Raw genomic sequence first — 18,848 nt, forward strand, 5'->3', positions numbered from 1 at the left:
GATCTTGCGGTCCAGTCTGTGGGTTCAAGCCCCGCGTCGGGCTCTGTGCTAACAGCTCAGAGCCTGGAGCCTGCTTCAGATTCTGTGTCTCCCTCTCTCTGTCTGCCCCTTCCCCTCTCATGCTCTCTCTCTCTCTCAAAAATGAATAAACGTTAAAAAAATTTTTTTAACAAATAAATAAAATAGAAAAAAATTGGAAAGAATGTTAAATGTCTAGGGCCGAGGAATGGTTCAATCAATTCTGGTATTTCAAATCAATAGAAGATTTTAAGTCCATTAAAATGATAAACATTAAATCCACATTAAAAAGTGTATATGAGGGGCGCCTGGGTGGCTCAGTCGGTTGAGCGTCCGACTTCAGCTCAGGTCATGATCTCACGGTCTGTGAGTTCAAGCCCCGCATCAGGCTCTGTGCTGACAGCTCAGAGCCTGGAGCCTTGCTCAGATTCTGTATCTCCCTCTCTCTCTGCCCCTCCCTTGCTCAAAAATAAATAAAAATATTTTTTTAAAAAAGTGTATATGAAATACGTGTTGAATAAAAAGTGAAAATAGAAACTGTGCATGTTCCATTACTGCAGCTCTCTAAAACTGATTTACAGGTATAGATAAAAATTGAAAGAAACCTTAGAGAAAAGTAAATGGTGGTAGTTATGTGATGCTGTTATGGAGGTATTTTTTGTAAGTCCCAAATAATAAAATCTCAAGGAAGAAATTTTGCCCTTGGGAAATCCGAAGTGAAGGTCATCCTAAACACCCAAAACCAGAGAAGTGAGGTGATCACAGAGCAAGCAGTTTGAAATCCCTCCTCCCTGATTGTGACACAGCATGGGGAACTGAACTCATCTCTTTTTCCTCCATAAAAATACTGTGTCTTTTTTAAAGTTATAGAGACTGATGAGTGTGCGTCTTACCTAAAAGATACAAGTGCCCTTATATTCAGAAGATACATAATTCTCCTCTGAAGTAGACTGTCAGTTTTTTGGGATGTTTTGTTTTGTTTTATTTTGTTTTGTTTTGTTTTGCAAAAAGATGATAAGCTTCTCTACCCGGGTGGGCTTTATACCCAAACTCTTTGCAGAGATTATACCTAGGAGCAATTTTAGCTCAGATCTTAGGGACTCTAGAACTGCTTGTTCACTGATTCTGGAAGGACACCAACCCCAAGGGCCCTCTTTATTTACAGCTAAACACTCAGCTGTCCCTTTTTTATGAGACTAGCTAGTCCTGGGGTGATTCTTGAGCCCAAAGGGATCATTCCCTTGCCTTGTCCCACTGCAGGGATTCTGGCTGGCTTGGGGTTACCAAACACAGATTATTCCTGTGCCTCCTTCCCAAAAACAACCCTCCAGGTGTGGCAGAATCCCTTGGGAGATTCTGCAAGTCCTGGGCGATGGTTGGGATGAGTGAAGGTGGGGAGCAGCCCTCTGCCCTTTGGGAATGCAGCAGGAAAATGGGGGGGGGCACTCTGAGGTAGTTTCCCACCCCATTCAGCCCCCCAGCTTCCCCAAGGGAAGGCTGTCTTGGAGAGTGTGCATGCTTGTCATCTGACTTATTAAGCTGTATCCCATAAGGCTAGCAACCAAAGATACTGAAGTGGCAGCTGATGGCCGTGGGGCCTTATTCAGGCTCATGCAGTGCCATCAGTATGCTCACGGCAGGGCTCACTCCTCTCCACCCTCTCACGTCTGACACTTCTAGTGAACGAAGCGTGCCTGTCTCTGTGTGACATAGACCTGGTCCATTGGAGAAATCTCCAAATGCCAAGAAGCAGCCCACGTCCTGGTGAGGAGGCTAAGGAGGATCCTGCTCTCCGCACCAAGCAGGGCCAGGGGAGCTGAGGACTAGTCACACCCAGGGGAGAGGAAGGGCCAGTTTCAACACTACTTTTGTGTTTTCTAGGGTAATTCTCTGCTGTGTATGCCCAACGTGCTCAAGCTGTACTTGGAGAATGGACAGACCAAAGCTTTCAAGTTTGAGGCAAACACAACTGTGAAGGTATTTAGAGTAAATCTGAGTCTTTTTCCCAAGGAGAATTTGCTGGCTCCCAGGACCCCCGGGCATCTTGCCCTGAAGCTGTCTTGGTGCTCTTACAACCATCACGGTCTGGGCACCTATAATAAGCCAAGCACCGTGTTATCTCATTAGTTGTACAACCACCCAGCAAGATGTATTTTTATCACTATCTTCCAGGGGAGGAAATCCGGGATCAGAGGGATGAAGTACCCAAGGTCCTATTACAACTTGTAAGCCTTCACCCTTAATCACTGGGCTCCCTGCCTCTTGTATGTGACCCCATTTGCTACCCAAAAGACTAGTGCAGCCAAAGACTCAAGCAGTATGTCAGAGTGGGCCCAAGAGTCTGCATATTCTGTTCTGGGGTGAAGTCAGTTCAACTTCTTTTTGACAGGCTCCTCCGTATGAGGATGGGTGGGAGGAGGTGCTCTGGGGGGGGCAGGGAGGGGTGTACAGACTAGGTAAAGTGTGGTTTTGTCTTCCAGAAGCTTGTAGTCTAGTTGAGGGAGGTTGGACATTCAAGGAGCTCCCAGGTCCCAGGCAGGATGAAATAAGGTCTGCAAAGAGAGGGACAAGGAAGCGCTCTGCTTGCAAGGGAAAGAGCACCATCTCCTCCTTCCCGTCAGAGAAGGCTTTGCAAAAAAACAGCTGGACCTGAGCTAAGCTTTGAAGGGCAGTCAAGAATTCAGTAAGGGAAGGTGGGGACACGACTGTTGGCAGGGGTTGGGGGTACTAATGCACATGTACTAATGCAGAGAGCCAATAAGACAGGCATTGCCCAGGAAGTAGTAATCCATCCAATGACACTGGACCACTGGCCATTTTCTTTTAGGAGGAGTGAGAGAGGGCGCAGGCTGGCTGGGGAGGGCGTTGAGTGACATTCATAGAGAGTAAGGGATGGCACAACAGTTTCTGAACAAGAGAGTAAATGGTGTTAGAGTGAGGCTCCAGTGAAGAAGCAAACAAAGGGGGTTCAGGTGGGCAGCTATACATACAGTAGCCAAGACATATGCACGTACACACACACTCACACACATGTACCCCCCCCATGCACACATATGTGCATACAGCCAGTGTTCCTCTCTGTCACCTTCCTTTGGCAATTCCTAGAGCTGCTCCAAATGCCCTATCCAATTCTTGCCTCAGCATGACTGAGGAGAAGCTGGAGAAAGCCTCTCTGCACTGGGGAAGACCACACTCAGAGGAGGAAGAGGAGGGAGGAATGGATTTGTTAAGTGTTTACCACATGTCTGCTTTCCTGGGCACTTCCTTGTGTACTGTCTCCTTTAATGCCTCCAGTAACGTTGTAAAGTGATGAGTATTATCCCCATTTGCACATGATAACACAGGCCCAAGAGATGCCCAAATTGTCAGGGTCAACTAGCTCATAACTGGCTTCAAACTTGGTCTATTTCTGAACCCTGCATCAGAGCTTGCCACGCTACCATTCTGCACCAAAGTTTTGCAAACGAATTAGACAAGGTTTCTACTCCTGTCATCTTTGATCTAAAAGCATTGGAATGGGGGGGGGGCGCCTTGGTGGCTCAGTTGGTTTGGTGTCCGACTTTGGCTCAGGTCATGATTTCACAGTTCGTGAGTTCGAGCCCCGCATCGGGCTCTGTGCTGACAGCTTAGAGTCCGGAGCCTGCTTAGAATTCTGTGTCTCCCTCTCTCTCTGCTCCTCCCCACTCATGCTCTGTCTCTCTCTCCTTCAAAAATAAATAAAACATTAAAAAAAAAAAAAAGCATTGGAATCGGGTGCCTGGGTGGCTCCGTTGGTTAAGCGTCCAACTCTTGATTTCAGCTCGGGTCATGATCTCATGGTTCATGGGATCGAACCTCGCATTGGGCTCCGTGCTGACAGCATGGAGCCTGCTCGGGATTCTCTCTTTCTTTCTTTCTCTCTCAAAGTAAATAAATAAACATTAAAAGAAATGCACTGGAATGGAAGAGAATGATTTATTTAGAGTGAGCCCCGCTTTGGTGGCCAAAAAGACTTTGAGATGATTTATAATAAAAGCACACACCACAAAGGAATTAGATCCAAGATGATAGATAGACAGAGTTGGGGAAATGAGCAAGGATTTAGCTGGCAGAATACTGGTTAATTTTACTTTCTCTGTAGTAACCAAAATTTTAAAAGCAAGTCTTTTAGTTCTTTATGACAGAGAGGCATGAGGGAAGATACAAACAAATCCTGTGGGTCAAAAAAAAAAAAATTTTACTGTCAGTTCATGATTGACATGAACTTTTTTTCCTGGCTCCCTTACAAAGGGGAACAAAGCTTTTACCTTAGAAAACCCACTTTCTCTAAGTCTAGAAAAATAATATATCATTCCACCCAGTGAACATTTGTGTGCCAAAGAGCTGTCAGGGATAAAGAAACAAATTCCTCAGTGTCACACCCAAAAGGAGCCCAGAGACATGGCGTGGGGCCTGGGGGGCGGGGGAGAGGAGACCTGGGGCTAACTCAGTGTGAACCGAGGCAGGTGCAGTGTGCTCAGGGTCATGACAGTGGGACATAAAAATGGTGTGGTAGGGGCACCTGGGTGGCTCAGTCGGCTAAGCGTCCGACTTTGGCTTAGGTCATGATCTCACAGTTCGTGGGTTTGATCCCCACATCGATCTGTGCTGACAGCTTAGAGCCTGGAGCTTGCTTTGAATTCTATGTCTTCCTCTCTCTCTGTTCCTCCCCCGTTCATGCTCTGTCTCTCTCTCTCTCTCTCCTTCAAAAATAAATAAAAACATTTAAAAAAATTTTTTTTAAATTGTGTGGTAAGGCTGCGGGGCACAGAGACCTGCCAGCTGGAGGGCAAGGAAAAACCTCCAGGGAGGCTGACTTGGAAAGATAGACAGACTTTTGACAGGAATAGGCCATGAGCAGTATGTGAAGACAGCATCCACGGGGAATGGGGAATGGCATCTACAAAGACCCAAAGTTGGGAACTTTGGACAAGAGGACAGGGCTTGTGAGCAGAGTGCATTGGAAGAGGCAGCAGAAGATCAAGTGGGAGAAGTGGCACCCGATACTGGAGAGCTTTGAATATTAAGCTGAGGAGTTTGGATTTGGCCTAGTGGGCCATGGGGTGGGGGAGGGTATCCCTGAATATTCTTGAGCAAGAGAGCATAATCAGTACACAGCACAAGGTTTAGACAACTCCCTGTAGATCAGGGGTCAGCAAACTTTTTCTGTAAAAGGCCAAACAGTAAATATTTTAGGTTTTACAGGCTGTAGGGTCTCTGTCACAGTTCCTCAACTCTGCCATTGTAGCAAACAGACATAGCTGTGTTCCCATATAACTTTAATTACAAAACCAAGCAGTGGGCTGGATTTGACCTATGGGCTGCGATTTGCCGACCTCTGCTCTAGATGCAAGGTGGAGGTCAGATGGATAGTAAGATGATCACTAGCATACCACTCTGCAAAGTGGAGAAATGTGTGAGCTCAAGGCACAGTAGACATTGGAGGATGGAGAGGGAGACAGAGTCAAGAGACGGCCTCTCCATCAAGGCCAGTGCAAAGCAGGCATTAGATTAACGTTGAGTTAGATGGATTATTCAGGACTTGGTCTCACTGGTGAGTTATGGAGGGTGATGGAGCAAGTAGAAAGAGGATTCAGACTAGCAGGTAGCACCTGCAGTTTTGGCACTTATTAAACCTGAGCTTTTGGCAGGACATCTCTAATGAGTCTGTGATGATTATTGATTCATTGAGTAAAGGTTTATTGAACGTTACTGAACCCCAGGCTTTGGAGATCTAGTGGAGCACAAGAGAGGCAGGGTTCATATTCTAAGGAGTTTACCATCTAGTGGGTGAAAGACAGTAAACAAGAAAACACATATTAGCGGCTAGCATGTACTGAACACTTGCCATCTGCTAGGTACCATTCAGGCAGAATAAAGAATTTAATCAGGGACACACAATTAGTAGTGGTGGTATGGGTCTAGAACCCATTCACTTAACTTTATTATACTGTCTCTTACTAAAGAACATAGCTGTTATTGAAGCAAATATTAAATATTGATGAGGGAAATAAACAGGATCTTGGGACAGAGAAGGGAAGGGTCAATCATATTTAGATACAGTGACCAGAGAAGGCATCTCCAAAGAGAGGGAAACAGCTTTGTGAGGAGTGATGGGAAAAGTGTGCCACGCAGAGGGAACAGCATGTGTGAATGCCTTGTGGTAGCAAAGACCTTGTGATAACATAGGGCCACTGTAGTGAATGAAGGAGAGGAATGTGGCATGGCAACTCTAATGGTTCAGCAGTAATTATCATTCCACCCTACCAGCCACTCTGAGACAGAGGCATCATTATCCATTTTGCAGGAAGAAACTGAGGTTCAGAAATGTTAGATTGATTTCCCAGTTGCAGAGCTGGGTAGGTGGTGGGATTCTGTCTGGTTAGCAGTTGAAATTGCAGACTCCAGCGAGAGTATGAATCCAGAGACCTTGAAGAGAGGCATGAGCCTCCAGTACATGGCTTCAGCCTTCCACGAAACAAGAGAGGATGACTGTATGGATGTGCTGGAGCCCCGAAGAGAGGGGAGCAGTGGGTGTAGGGCCATGAGGGGTGATGAGAAGTCCCTTATGTAGCCTGGGAAGATTCAGCTGCCTGAGTTGGCAGTGGACCCAGCCAGCACAGGCTTTTTTCTCCCCAGCTGCACCGAGGGGCAGAGAAAAGGTCAAGGAGGTCCTCCCTGCTCTGTGCCTGAGCACGAGGGCCAGCCTGCTCTTTGGGTGACTCTTATGTCTCTCTGTGCCTGGCAGGACATCATCCTCACTGTGAAGGAGAAGCTGTCCATCCGAAGCATGGAGTACTTTGCACTGGCCCTGGAAGAGCAGTACAACATCTCACGGCTGCACCTACTGCATGAGGAGGAACTTATCCAGCAGGTATACCTGCTCCTTGTGAGGAGAGCCGGGCTGGGCAAGCTACACAACTCAGCCAGAATCTTTGGGATAGGGCTCAGCACATCAGCACTTTCTCATGCCCTCACTCAGCCTGGGGATAACAGGGCAAAAATCAGGACTGATTTTCATATGAAGTATGTGGGGTCCCATTTTGCAGATGTGGAGATAGTGACTTAGAAAGATAAGATGACTGGGGTACCTGGGTGGCTCACTCAGTTCAGCATCTGACTCAGTTTCGGCTCCAGTCATGATCTCCTGGTTTGTGAGTTCGAGCACAGCACTGGGCTCTGCTCTGACAGTGTGGAGCCTGCTTGGGATTCTCTCTCTCCCTCTCTCTTGGCCCGTCCCCCATTTGCTCTCTCTGTCTTTCTTGAAATGAATAAATAAACTCAAAAAAGAAGATAAGGTGACTTACTCAAGGTAATGAAACCAATAGAGCCTCAACTTTTGCTTCCAGCTCTGATGATCTTTGAAAAGTCAGAGAAGCATTTCTTACTGGGTCTAAGCCCTTTTTCTGAGACTTACCCCTAAGCTGGTCCCTGATGGATTGGCAGAACATAGTCTGTCTGTACCAATCAGTCTTTCAGCCTTTCAGTGATTTGTCATACCAACTTTTTAACATGTCTGTTCCATTAGCATTGAAAAAGAAAATCAAATGAAATCCCCAAGATAGTTGAAGTAGAAAAAAAAAGTGAGGTGCATAATATAACAATGTATACTATACTATTATTTGTGGAAAATAAAATAATACACATATATAGAAACACACACACACACACACACACACACACACACACAGTCTCTGAAGGGGCATATAGGAGACTGGAAGTATATTTCTTTTGGAAAGGAGAACAATTTGATGGGGTCAGTGGGAAACTTTGTTCTTTTGAGCCTTTTACATTTTATACCCATGGGAAAGTCAAGAGCAAAGGTCTGCAGCTGTTTTGGGAAACACTAAAATTGAAATCTCTGAGGACTTTCATTATCTCCTTTTTTTTTTTTTTTTTAAGTTACTTTGTGGAATAGCTGTGAGAACAAAGGCAGTTAGAGGATTAACTATGTCCCTTACCCATTGCAGGTGGTAGAAAGGGAGGAGTCACATGACTACCGCTGCCTCTTCAGGGTGTGTTTTGTTCCCAAGGACCCCCTGGACCTCCTGAAAGAAGATCCTGTGGCCTTTGAATACCTCTACCTGCAGGTGACTGGATCTGCCCTTCCTAAAATAACAGTGGTTTTTCTCAAAGATGGCACATTGGGTGATTTTGAACATGAGCTTAAGGCAGTTAAGCAACTCCCTGGTAGGGATTATCTTTATCTGAAGAATAGGCTTGATTATCCTTCAGAATGGTTGCTGTCTTAGGATATTTGCTGCGTATTAATGAAATTTAGGCTTAGCCCTCAATGTGGATGATACATTTTCTACTAACATTTAGAGCTACAGTTTTTTATTGCTTCGAGTGGCATTAGTGCTTCAAAGCCTTATTTAGTTTTTTAAAATGTTTATTTATTTTTGAGAGGGAAAGTGAGTGTGCATGGGGGAAAGGCAGAGAGATGGGGGAGAGAGAGCATCCTAAGCAGGCTCTGTGCTGTCAGTACAGAGCCTGACACAGGGCTTGATCCCATTAACCGTGAGATCATGACCTGAGCCGAAATCAAGAGTTGGATGCTCAACTGACTGAACCACCCAGGCTCCCCTTCAAAGCCTTATTTTAGAAATGATGAAAAGGAGTCTTGGGAAGCTCACATGATTTTCCCGGGCCATGCATTTGATGGCAGAGCCAAAAATTGGTTCCTTGACCCTTAGCCTGGTGTTCCCCCTACTTTGCCTGCTTGGGTGAGATGTATCATGTCATTTTTCTGCTGATGAAAAAAGAATCATTTCCAAGGTATTGCCATTGTACCAATGAGGTAACTCAAACTAGATGAATTAACTTGCCCAAATCTTACAGAAATGATGGCAGCAAATAATACCAAAACTAGTTTATATTTGTGTAGTGCTGTGTCCTTATGCCTCCTTTCATATGTTATCTCATTTAAACCTCACAGAAACAGCGTAAGGTAGACTTGACTACATTTAGCAATGAGAAGACACCAATGTTCAGAGTCTTAGTAAGTCAACCAAGGTCACATAGGCAAGAATTGGCAGAGCCGGGTCTCAGAGCCTTTCGCCTGAAAGAACTAGGAACACAATCCATGTATTCTCGTTTCCCAATTCCTCTGATGTAATCTCTTCTAGAGCTGCAGTGATGTGCTCCAGGAGCGCTTTGCGGTAGAAATGAAATGTAGCTCCGCGCTCCGGCTCGCAGCCCTGCACATCCAGGAGCGGATCTACGCATGTGCCCAGCCGCAGAAGATCTCTTTGAAGTACATAGAGTGAGTGGCAGGCGACTTCTATGTGCCGTCAACAGCAGCTGGGCTGCATTTATAACTTGGCTGGCCCCTGGCCAGGATGGCCAGATTCCACAGAAAGATGATACTTACCAACCTGCCCATCTGTCTGTTGTCTTTCCATCCATTTCCCTCCCCACTGTCTCGGACCCAGCCCAGCTCCCCCAGATGTCAGAATCTGGCTGCGCACTTGGGGGCAGAAGCCAACTGCAGATAGAATGACACAGGATCCCTTTGTAGATTCCCAGTTCCTGAGAGAATGTCTTGGGATATCCGTTGACAACATCAGTGTAAAGCTCTTCTGAGGGCAGAAATGCCTTGGAAATTAATCTTGTGTGAACCAGTTGTGTGGTATTATATTCCTATTAGAGCAGTTTCAAGTCGTGGAATTCCAACACGTCCTGGTTCGTAGGCTAAGTTTTCATTTTTCTCTGGGAAGCATCTCCCAGGTTTGCTAAGCCATTCACCAAATCTCAACTGTGTCCTGTCTGGGCATCAAAATCAAATGGGGAATCATAATTAAAACATAAAACATATCCTTGACCCTATTCCTGAAATACTGGGTTAAATCTCTAGGGAATGAGACCTGAGGATCTGTATTCTTATCCAGTTTGTTGGAGAATTTTGAGGCTGTTAGGCTGGCACCATTCTGAAGCATAACCTCAAGGATTCACAGGTGCTGTGTGAGAATGTATTATACATATGTGATCAGTATTTCTGATGTGTATTATAATAAAAAAAAAAAGATTGAGATCTCTTCTGATTAACAGAATATCATACCACACCAAAAGCAACAAGCTCCCAGAAAGATAAGTGGGGCTTAGTTCCTGAATGGCTGGGATTTTTGTGGAGAGAGTGCCTGCGTATTAAATATATATAAATATATGATATTTAATACATAAAGTTATAAATACATTTTATGTACATTTACACACACTTATGTATACATGTAGATTCTTCTGTTGAGAAAGACGCTCATAATTGCAGTGTTCTGGGAACACTAAGTTCCTGAATGAAGTGTAATTATGCTCTTCATTAGAGCCGGGTGCACTGTAAAAATGGTGTCTCCGATATCTCATGGCAGGAAGGACTGGGGAATAGAGAACTTTATATCTCCAACTTTACTCCGAAACATGAAAGGCAAAGACATCAAGAAAGCCATTAGCTTCCACATGAAGAGGAACCAGAATTTGCTGGAACCCCGACAGAAGGTAATGTTGTGGCCTCTGATGACACCAACCCTTCCCCTCTCCCAGATGTCTGTTGTGAAACCTCAGGGAAAGCATTTTCAACATTGTGTGGATTTTAGGCAAGTGAATAACTCTAATTTAAGTCTTTGTTTCCTCCTATTTAAGCAACTTATTTCTGCTGCCCAGCTTCGTTTAAATTATCTACAGATCCTTGGGGAACTCAAGACGTATGGTGGAAAAATCTTTAATGCTACTCTAATGGTACGTATGACAGAAATGCAGATCTCTACTCTTAGAAGGGAACTTAGAGGTCCTCTGAAGATCAGTGTATCTTTTGGCCTAAAATTCCTGAGTACCTGTCAGGTATTTGTTTGGGAAGTGAAATATGACACCATTGGGGAGTGTGTATCATGCTTGGTGCCAGCCCTCTGGCAGATGCTGGGGGAGGCAGAACTCAAAAAACCATGATTTCCACCCTCAAACGATGAAACAAAGTACCCAACAGACAAAAGAGGCAATGAGAAAGGCACAGGACTACTGCTGTGGAGTTTGAAGACAGAGGGTACCGCTGCTGGCTTCTGGTTGAGTATGGGAAGAAGGACAGATTAGGAAAAAGCGAGAAGGTTGGATTGACCAGATTTCAGTAAGGAGAAAAGGCATTCTGAGGGGAGGGAAATGGACGAGTTTACTCTGGCACTTTGGGTATATAAAGGCGAAGTGGAAGAATTGGAAAGCATGAAAGAAATATGAAAATGTATGATTGACTGCCAGGCTGTGGCCCTGATTGTTCATAAGGGAAGAACTACGGGTGGATCTGAGAAGGGAAAAGAGAAGCAAAAGAGCCGTCTCCTTTGTTACTCATTCCTCCCCCAGCTTTCTTTTTGGAGCCTGGGCTTGGTGCTCTGTGCTTTTCAGCAGTCTGTGACTGGTGGGCTGCCTCTTACGGGAACTCTCCCCCACTGCACTTAGGCAGCCCCAGAACCCTCCAGCACAAAACCACACAATTTGCCAATTAGAGATTTATGTACATATATAAATGTATATGTACTTATATATACATATATACACATATATATACATATACATATATATGTGTGTGTGTATATATATATATACACATATATACATATATATATATATATATATATAAACAAAGCTCCTTTCGGTATATTTGGTGTGCTTCTCAGTCATTTACAATGATGGGTCAGATTAATCAGATTGCTGACCTAACAATGTAGGTGGAAAAAAGGAATCAATGTTTTGACAGAAAGGAAGAGCATCCGATAGGGGAGGGGAAAAATAGTTGAGTCTTTGTACGAGTAGGTGACAAAAGGTTGGAAAGGAGACTAGATCCACAGAAAGGAAGGCTTAAAGGTACAACTTTACTTTTCCCATGGGCCAATCCTATCCTCTCCCAGCTGCCAAGTTCCTGTCCCCAGTCTCCCTTTACTTGTCCTACCTAAGGTAAGAACTGGTAATGGGAGAAGAAGCCAGCCACATTGAACTGGCTTAGGATGCTTGCTGGACACTAGGGACTCCCAGGGAACCTGAATACAACGCTTGAAAACAAATAATTATGGTAAGAAGTCACAGCTCAGTGCTATCAGAGCTGTGCAGAGGCTGTGGGGTGGGAACGACATGGAGGAAACGGACTACTCTGGCTTGAGGAGACAGATCAAGCGGATGTTTTCCATAGGCAGTAGGTTTTGATGGAGTCTTTTATTTATTTTTTATTTTATTTTGTTTTGTTTTATTTTATTTTATTTTATTTTATTTTATTTTATTTTATTTTATTTTATTTTATTTTACTTTTTGATGGATTCTTTTAAAGAGGGGTCAGGATTTCACTGGGACACAGCATGAATATTGGCACATGGGTGTGAAAGCACAGGTTGTGTTTGTGGAACAGGCAACAGCCCGATGGTCTGGCTCTCTATTGTGAAGGGTCTTGTGGGAGATATATTTATACTTAATTTAGCTGTCAATGGGGCCCAGATTAGGCTATTGCCTAATTTAGTAGTCTAGGAAAGAGGTGGCGAGTGAGGACCTGAAATCAAAATCAAGGAGTTGGCCAAGAGGGATATCATGTCTTCCATGTGCAATGTGTTTTCACTAGCTTGTGAATGAAAACTAATTCCTCTTCCACCCTAATGCAGTTACAGGATAGAGAATCCTACATTGCCCTTCTAGTTGGAGCCAAGTATGGGATTAGCCAAATTATCAGTAGCAAACTCAACATCATGTCCACACTGGCAGAGTTTGCAAACATCAGCCGTGTGGAGCTGACAGAAGAATCTGAGAAAGTGAGCATGGTCAAAGTGTATCTTCAGGATGTCAAGGTAATGCATGGGGAAGAAATTTTGAATCCAACTTCTGTAATTTGGGGCTAAATTATTCTAGGGTAGTTTATGAGAGTATAGATATTAACAAAGTCTAATATCCAGCATTTGCTTAAGAGGATGAGTTGTCCATCCTGTACCATCAAAAGGAAAATAATGAACATGGTGTGTTTTCTTGGGAGGGTCCTAAGATAATTTTTGTGTGTAAACTGAGCTTGGACTATATACTTTCCTGACAGGTTCAGAAACTTAGATGAGAGCACCACACAATTGTATCTCATGTATGGGACCCAAATGGCTGCCCAAGAGTTTTGAGTGGCAGCAATTAAAATGGATAAATGATGCGGGGTACTTCCTGGGCCTCTCTGGAAGGTCCTACATTTACCCTGCCTTCCTTTGCTTTAATTCTGACGGGCTCAAGGGTGGTGCTTCATTTTTCTCATCACCCTCTTCTTCCTTCTCCATTTGCTCTCCTTTTCATTTTCCAGGTCAGGTCTTGAAGGGGCCTCACTGTATGAATGGTCAGGGTGGGGTGGGGTTGTTGGGATGGGGAGGCTGGACTAGGGGATGAAGAGGCAGGAGACCTCATAGAGATTCAATGGGAGGAACCCACTGTGTGTAAGTGAGTGTGTGTGTACATGTATGTGTGGTTGTGTGTATGTGTGCATGTATGCTTATTTCAAGTCTTGCAGATGAGAATATGAGATACCAGGAGGCCTGCCTGTGGGCCATGGCTGGATTTACTTGGAATCTCTCACTGGCCCCACATGGCCTTGTTGTCAGTCTTCAGACTGAGGCCACTATCCCTTGGCCCTTTATCTAAGAACTCTCTTTAACTTCAAAGGTTCTGACGTTGCTGCTGGAATCCAACAGTGCAAAAGACCTAGCCTGCCTGATTGCTGGGTACTACAGGCTGTTTGTTGACCCAGTTACCTCCATTTTCCTCTGGCCCGGAAACAAACAACAGGTGCACCGGGTATCTGCTGAAGAAGGTGAGGCTTGCTCCAGTAAGGACAGGCCCTTTTCATAGCCTTAAGAGAAGGGGATGAATTGAGTTGAGCTGAGACTTCCACCCAAGTGGATGAGAGCTATTTTTCCATTTATTTCCTGGTGAACAGTTGGTTTTTCTAAAGTCCTAAACGGAGAAGTTTTCTATATGTATCTGAGAGTCCCTGGAAGCCAAGATATGCTATTGAAGGTCTCTGATTCCCTGTAGTATTTCCTAAAATCGTCTCCAAAATCCACTGTATTTTGTCTTTATTTACTGGCAAAAAACATGTCATTCATTTATTCAGAAAGTATAGATGACCGTTTTTTATTCCATGTGTATGTGCTCTTCTGCATTTTCTTGAATTATAATAGAAATTCTCAACCTTACATGTTTAGAAAAAGGGGGTACCTGGATATAGAAGGGAGTCGAAATCATATATAAGAAATGAGGTAGTGGAGGCCAGGTAAGATGATCAGTCTCCCAGGCCAGCTCCCAGTTTCTATCAGGCTTTTGCTTCAGCACTATTGATGCAGCATTTTCCCACTGGTTTGCTGATAAATGTTGAAACACTCCCACTCAGCTAATTCCAGGCTACCAATATGATGTCACTGAATGTGGAGATGGGAAGAGATACTCAGTAGCATAACATTATATAGCATTCCTCCATTTGGATCAAATAGACATAAATAATCTCAAGAGATCAGATGATAGTAAGATGAAGTAAAAAATAATTAGAAAGTGATGAGTTTTTGGTACTTGTTGTTTTGGTTTTAACACAGTTTATGAACATGGGATGATACCTTAGAGTCTAATCAGGTAGACAATGCAGAGTGGCAGCAATTGTGAAGGTCTGCTGGTGGGAGGGAGTACTGCTGGGGCAGGTGCATGACACCAAGGGCAAGGTCATGATCTGTTGAAGCTCTCTATAGTGGCTGGAGCATGTGAAGCCTTCAGGGGATGGCCAGGCTGTTTAGGAGGGGTTGGGGCCACACTGTGAGGGGGTGACCAGGCTGAGGAGGAATTGGGGCCGCTCTGTGAGAGGACTTAACCCGTGGGAGAGCTTAGACTCTTCCCTGTAGGCAGAGGATGCCATGGAGGGGGTTTAAGTAGAGTGTGATGTGAACAGAGAAAAGTTTTGAGAAAGATCATTCTGGAGGCTAATGGTAGAAGAGAGATTGGAGGCCTGGCTCAATGCCCCCATCCTTCCAACCATGAATCCTTCCTGAGTACCAGCAGCTAGCTGGGTTTTCACCGCCCTAAAAGCTCCATAGCACCAGGGGGTCCCCAAGGCTGGGCTTCAAAATGGTGCCAGCCTACCCACCTCAGAATCCCACAAAAAGTTGCTAAGAATACAGATTCTCAGCCCCCACTCCCTAGATATTTGACTTATTACATCAGGGATAGGGCCAAGGATCTGTTTTATTTTTTAAATATGATTCCCCATCTGATTTTGATGCCCAGACAGGACAGAGCTGGGATTTGAGGAGGGGCTTAGCGAACCTAGGTGATGATGCCTGTAGCAAAGTGAAATCCAGCCACATACCCTCTGTGCTTCCATGAACACATAGCTCTCCTCAGAAGTAACCCTGTCCCCATTAGGCAGTTCAGGTAGATGTGGGAAAGGAGCCCTGATGTGTGGGGAGAACATGGAATCTGGAGACCCACAGGTCCTGTGTCAGCCAGTACAGCGTGATCTGGGCCAGCCACCCTGGAGAATTGGAGGGCAGGCAGGGTAAGGGTGGGAGGACACAAGCCTCTGCCAGTCCCTGAATATAACCCGCGGTGTCCCTTGTGTTACAGGCTATGAATCCAGGGCGTGCAGCGACTCTGAGGAGTCCTCTGAAGTGGACTGCGTGCTGGAGCCTCTCTCCGACAGACACCTGCTGAAGCTGGGCCCCTGCAGACCACTCATAAAAGAGGAGCAGCCTCCTGGGGACAGCCCCACACCTGAGGTGGCCAGGAGGGGCCCGAGCACCTCCGGGGCCAGCAGCATGACAGATAGTGCTGAGTCCGAGGCATCCGACTCAGCCAACACTGAGAGCCGAGGCTGCAGGACCAGTGGTTCCAGTGAATCCATGGATGCCCTAGAAGAGGATGACTTGGACACTTGCTCCTCCAGCAGGTCTGGCTTCTTCCACTCTAGCTCGCCGGGCTTCCCAGAGAGTCTTGATTCCAACAGCCAAGAGGAGAGAAGCAGTATTGAAACCAGTGGCTTCCTCTGTCTCCTGGACCTGGCCCAGAGAGCCAACCCTCCATGCCAGAAGACTGAGTTTTCTGAGAGTCCCGCTCCTGAGACTTTCAGTTGGGGACCAGAACTGAGTGCGGTCCGGCTGGACCCCAGGCTATATGAGGACAGTCGGACAGACTACTATAGCCTGTGCTCCAGTGTCTCCCTGGCCAGCCACCAGAGCGACAGCTCAGAGAGCACAGCTTCCCGGCAGGGTGGGGGCCTGGTAGCCTGGGGTCAGCAGGGCTGGATGGAGGCCCAGCCCAGCTCCACTCTGGAAGCCCTGGGCCCACACCTGCCTCTGGCCTTTGAGGATGGCAGCTCAGATGAGGAGTACTATGACGCAGCCGACAAGCTCACACCCCCAGACGCCCTCTCAGGTGAGCCCTCCCCAGCAGGTCTGCACAGACTCCAGGCGGCTTCTGAATACCCAGCAGGGGCAGGGACCAAACTTGAAGCATGCTCCTTGTCCTTGTTTGAGAAGGCCCCCCCCCGGGCTCAGCGGACCAAATTATATGTGTCCTAACTTCAAGTCAGGGGTACAAGGGAGGTTCGGGGAACTGTGGGCCAGCAGAGATGGGAGGCACCAATTCAACAGTGGGAATCAGGAAAGGCTTCCCAGAAGAGGTGGCAGATGTGCTGGGCCTTGTGAGATGGACAGAATTTGTATTGAAAAGGGTTTGACAGGAGTTCTCAGCGGAGGCAAAGTGGCTGTGTCATTATTGACCCTGACTCTGTATTAAATGGGGCTTTGAAGTAAGAAGAACCTGATAGGCTGTTGGTGGCCCCTTAAGGGACTCAGACGTAAGAAAAGGCTGGGGATCTGTTGGTCATGTTTCTTTCCAGTTCCACATAGAGTGACTTCCTGAGTTGATGTGAGATCCTTATAGGACACACGTGCGTGCGCGCGCGCACACACACACACACACACACACACACACAGTTGCACACACCATATACTGAAGGGAAAAAATTAGAGAATAGCATGCAGACACTGATGATGAGTCACTCACTAGGAGCTGGGGAAGCTGCAGCTCATTTATTTCTGGGTCAGCCCTTTCCTGTTGCTTCCTGCCCTCTAGTGCTTTCCCGTTGCTTGTGGGAGAAAGGCCAGCTCCTTAGCAGCCCCTGTGAGGCCCCTCCAGGTCCTCTGTGACATGGTCCCTTTCTGTCTCCTTCCTCCTGAGCCCTCTTTCTGCATACCTGCCACACAGACCTCCTTACTGTTCTTTAAAAGTGCCAAGTTCTTTCCTACCTCTGGCCTTTACACGTGCTGCTCCTTCCGCCTGAAACACTCCTCACCCTGATCTTTGGCTACAAGTGCCTACCCATCTATCAGGCCCCACGTAGAAATTCACTTCCTCTGGGAAACGTCAACCAGACTGCGCCAAGACTGGGGCAGGTCTCCCCATCCCTTTCATGTGTTTTCATAGCACCCTGGGTGCTTCCTGCCTGCACTTAGCACTGCCTGTAATTGTATATTTATTCGTGTGACTTTTGTGTTGATATTTCTCTTCCTTACTAAACCAAGAACTCCTCAGAGTATAGGGACTGTATGTTATACACTCACCCCTGGGTCCCCAGCACATAGTACCTGGCAGTTTTGCTAAATGAGTAAACAAATTCTCTACCATCTACCCTGAGTTCATTAATTGGCTGTGCCCATAAAGAAGGAGAAACTTATGAGCAGATTTGCATTGTTCTCCAAAGAACCCAGCCAACTGCCATCCATGCCCCCAGCTTTGCCCAGCTGGGCCAGCCATTGTGCAGGGTTCAAAATGGGGGCACAACAGAGACCATCAGTCAAGGCCTTCCCATATAGGAATCTAGCCAGGGAAATAAAGTCCATACTGGACATTCCCTTTTTTTCACAAGGAGCCAAAAAGGTGCTGGGTTCTGGTCTGAGCCCTGATTCACTGTGGGAGTCTCTCCCTTTTTAGGCCTCAGAAATGCCCTTGGTGAATGGCTATAGGTGGCCTAGGGCAGCAGCTCTAAAACATGAGTGGGCATCATAATTACCCAAGGGACCTGGTTTAAATACTACAGCTTCTTAGGTTGTAGCCTCTGAGATTCTGATTAAAGAGGCCTGAAGAGCAGCCTAGAGTTGATAACGTTTTTAATAAGATGCAGCCAGACTGGAAACTGCTGATCTGAGGATAAGAGCCCTCTGATTCTCAAGTGCTATACTATGTACCTGATTCCTTCTGGCTTATTCCCTAGACTTCATCACAAAGTGCTTCTCTCTCAGAAGGGTCCATCCTGGGGGTGCCTGGGTGGCTCAATCGGTTGAGCGTCAGACTTTGGCTCAGGTCGATATCATGGTTCATGGGTTGAGCTCCACGTTGGGCTCGCTGCTGTCAGAGCCTGCTTCGGATCCTTGGTCCCCCTCTCTCTGCCCCTCCCCAGCTTGCACTCTCTCTCAAAAAAATAAATTTTAAAAACATTAAAAAAAAAAAAAAAAAGAAAGGTCCATCCTGGTATGCACAAAACCCTGCACACTTGAGACTGAGTCATGACACTTTTTGTCAAGAGAAAGCTCCCTCGGAATCCTCACACATGTAGTGACAATAACTACAGTAGTGGTAGCAGCTCCCGTCACTGAACCACTGTTAGCACAGGCCTTGTTCTGGGAGCTTGATAAGCACCGGTCCATTGAACCAGCACAGTAGGCCAGTGCTGACTGATACCGCTGGTACTGACTGACTTGGGTTGACATAAGCACCAATCAAGAGTGTTAGAAGGATGTCAGATAGCTTATAGAATTTCCAGCAAAGGTGAAGAGCTG

The 18,848-nt window shown here is 46.0% G+C and overlaps 1 protein-coding gene across 1 annotated transcript in view; it reads left to right on the forward strand.

The window, feature by feature from the left end:
* FRMPD1 (FERM and PDZ domain containing 1) overlaps positions 1 to 18,848 on the forward strand; it is a 49,110-nt gene that overhangs the window by 27,367 nt on the left and 2,895 nt on the right. The window contains exons 6-14 of the mRNA XM_047098942.1: positions 1,900 to 1,995; positions 6,785 to 6,910; positions 8,007 to 8,126; positions 9,165 to 9,301; positions 10,401 to 10,527; positions 10,672 to 10,767; positions 12,663 to 12,845; positions 13,690 to 13,837; positions 15,637 to 16,443. Coding sequence (XP_046954898.1) covers positions 1,900 to 1,995; positions 6,785 to 6,910; positions 8,007 to 8,126; positions 9,165 to 9,301; positions 10,401 to 10,527; positions 10,672 to 10,767; positions 12,663 to 12,845; positions 13,690 to 13,837; positions 15,637 to 16,443 — 1,840 coding nt within the window. The remainder of the gene's footprint in view (positions 1 to 1,899; positions 1,996 to 6,784; positions 6,911 to 8,006; positions 8,127 to 9,164; positions 9,302 to 10,400; positions 10,528 to 10,671; positions 10,768 to 12,662; positions 12,846 to 13,689; positions 13,838 to 15,636; positions 16,444 to 18,848) is intronic.

This window comes from Lynx rufus, unplaced genomic scaffold (assembly GCF_022079265.1).
Source record: "Lynx rufus isolate CCGP_SWC_20201006 ecotype Redwood Valley unplaced genomic scaffold, mLynRuf1.p SCAF_10, whole genome shotgun sequence".
Lineage (NCBI taxonomy): Eukaryota > Metazoa > Chordata > Mammalia > Carnivora > Felidae > Lynx > Lynx rufus.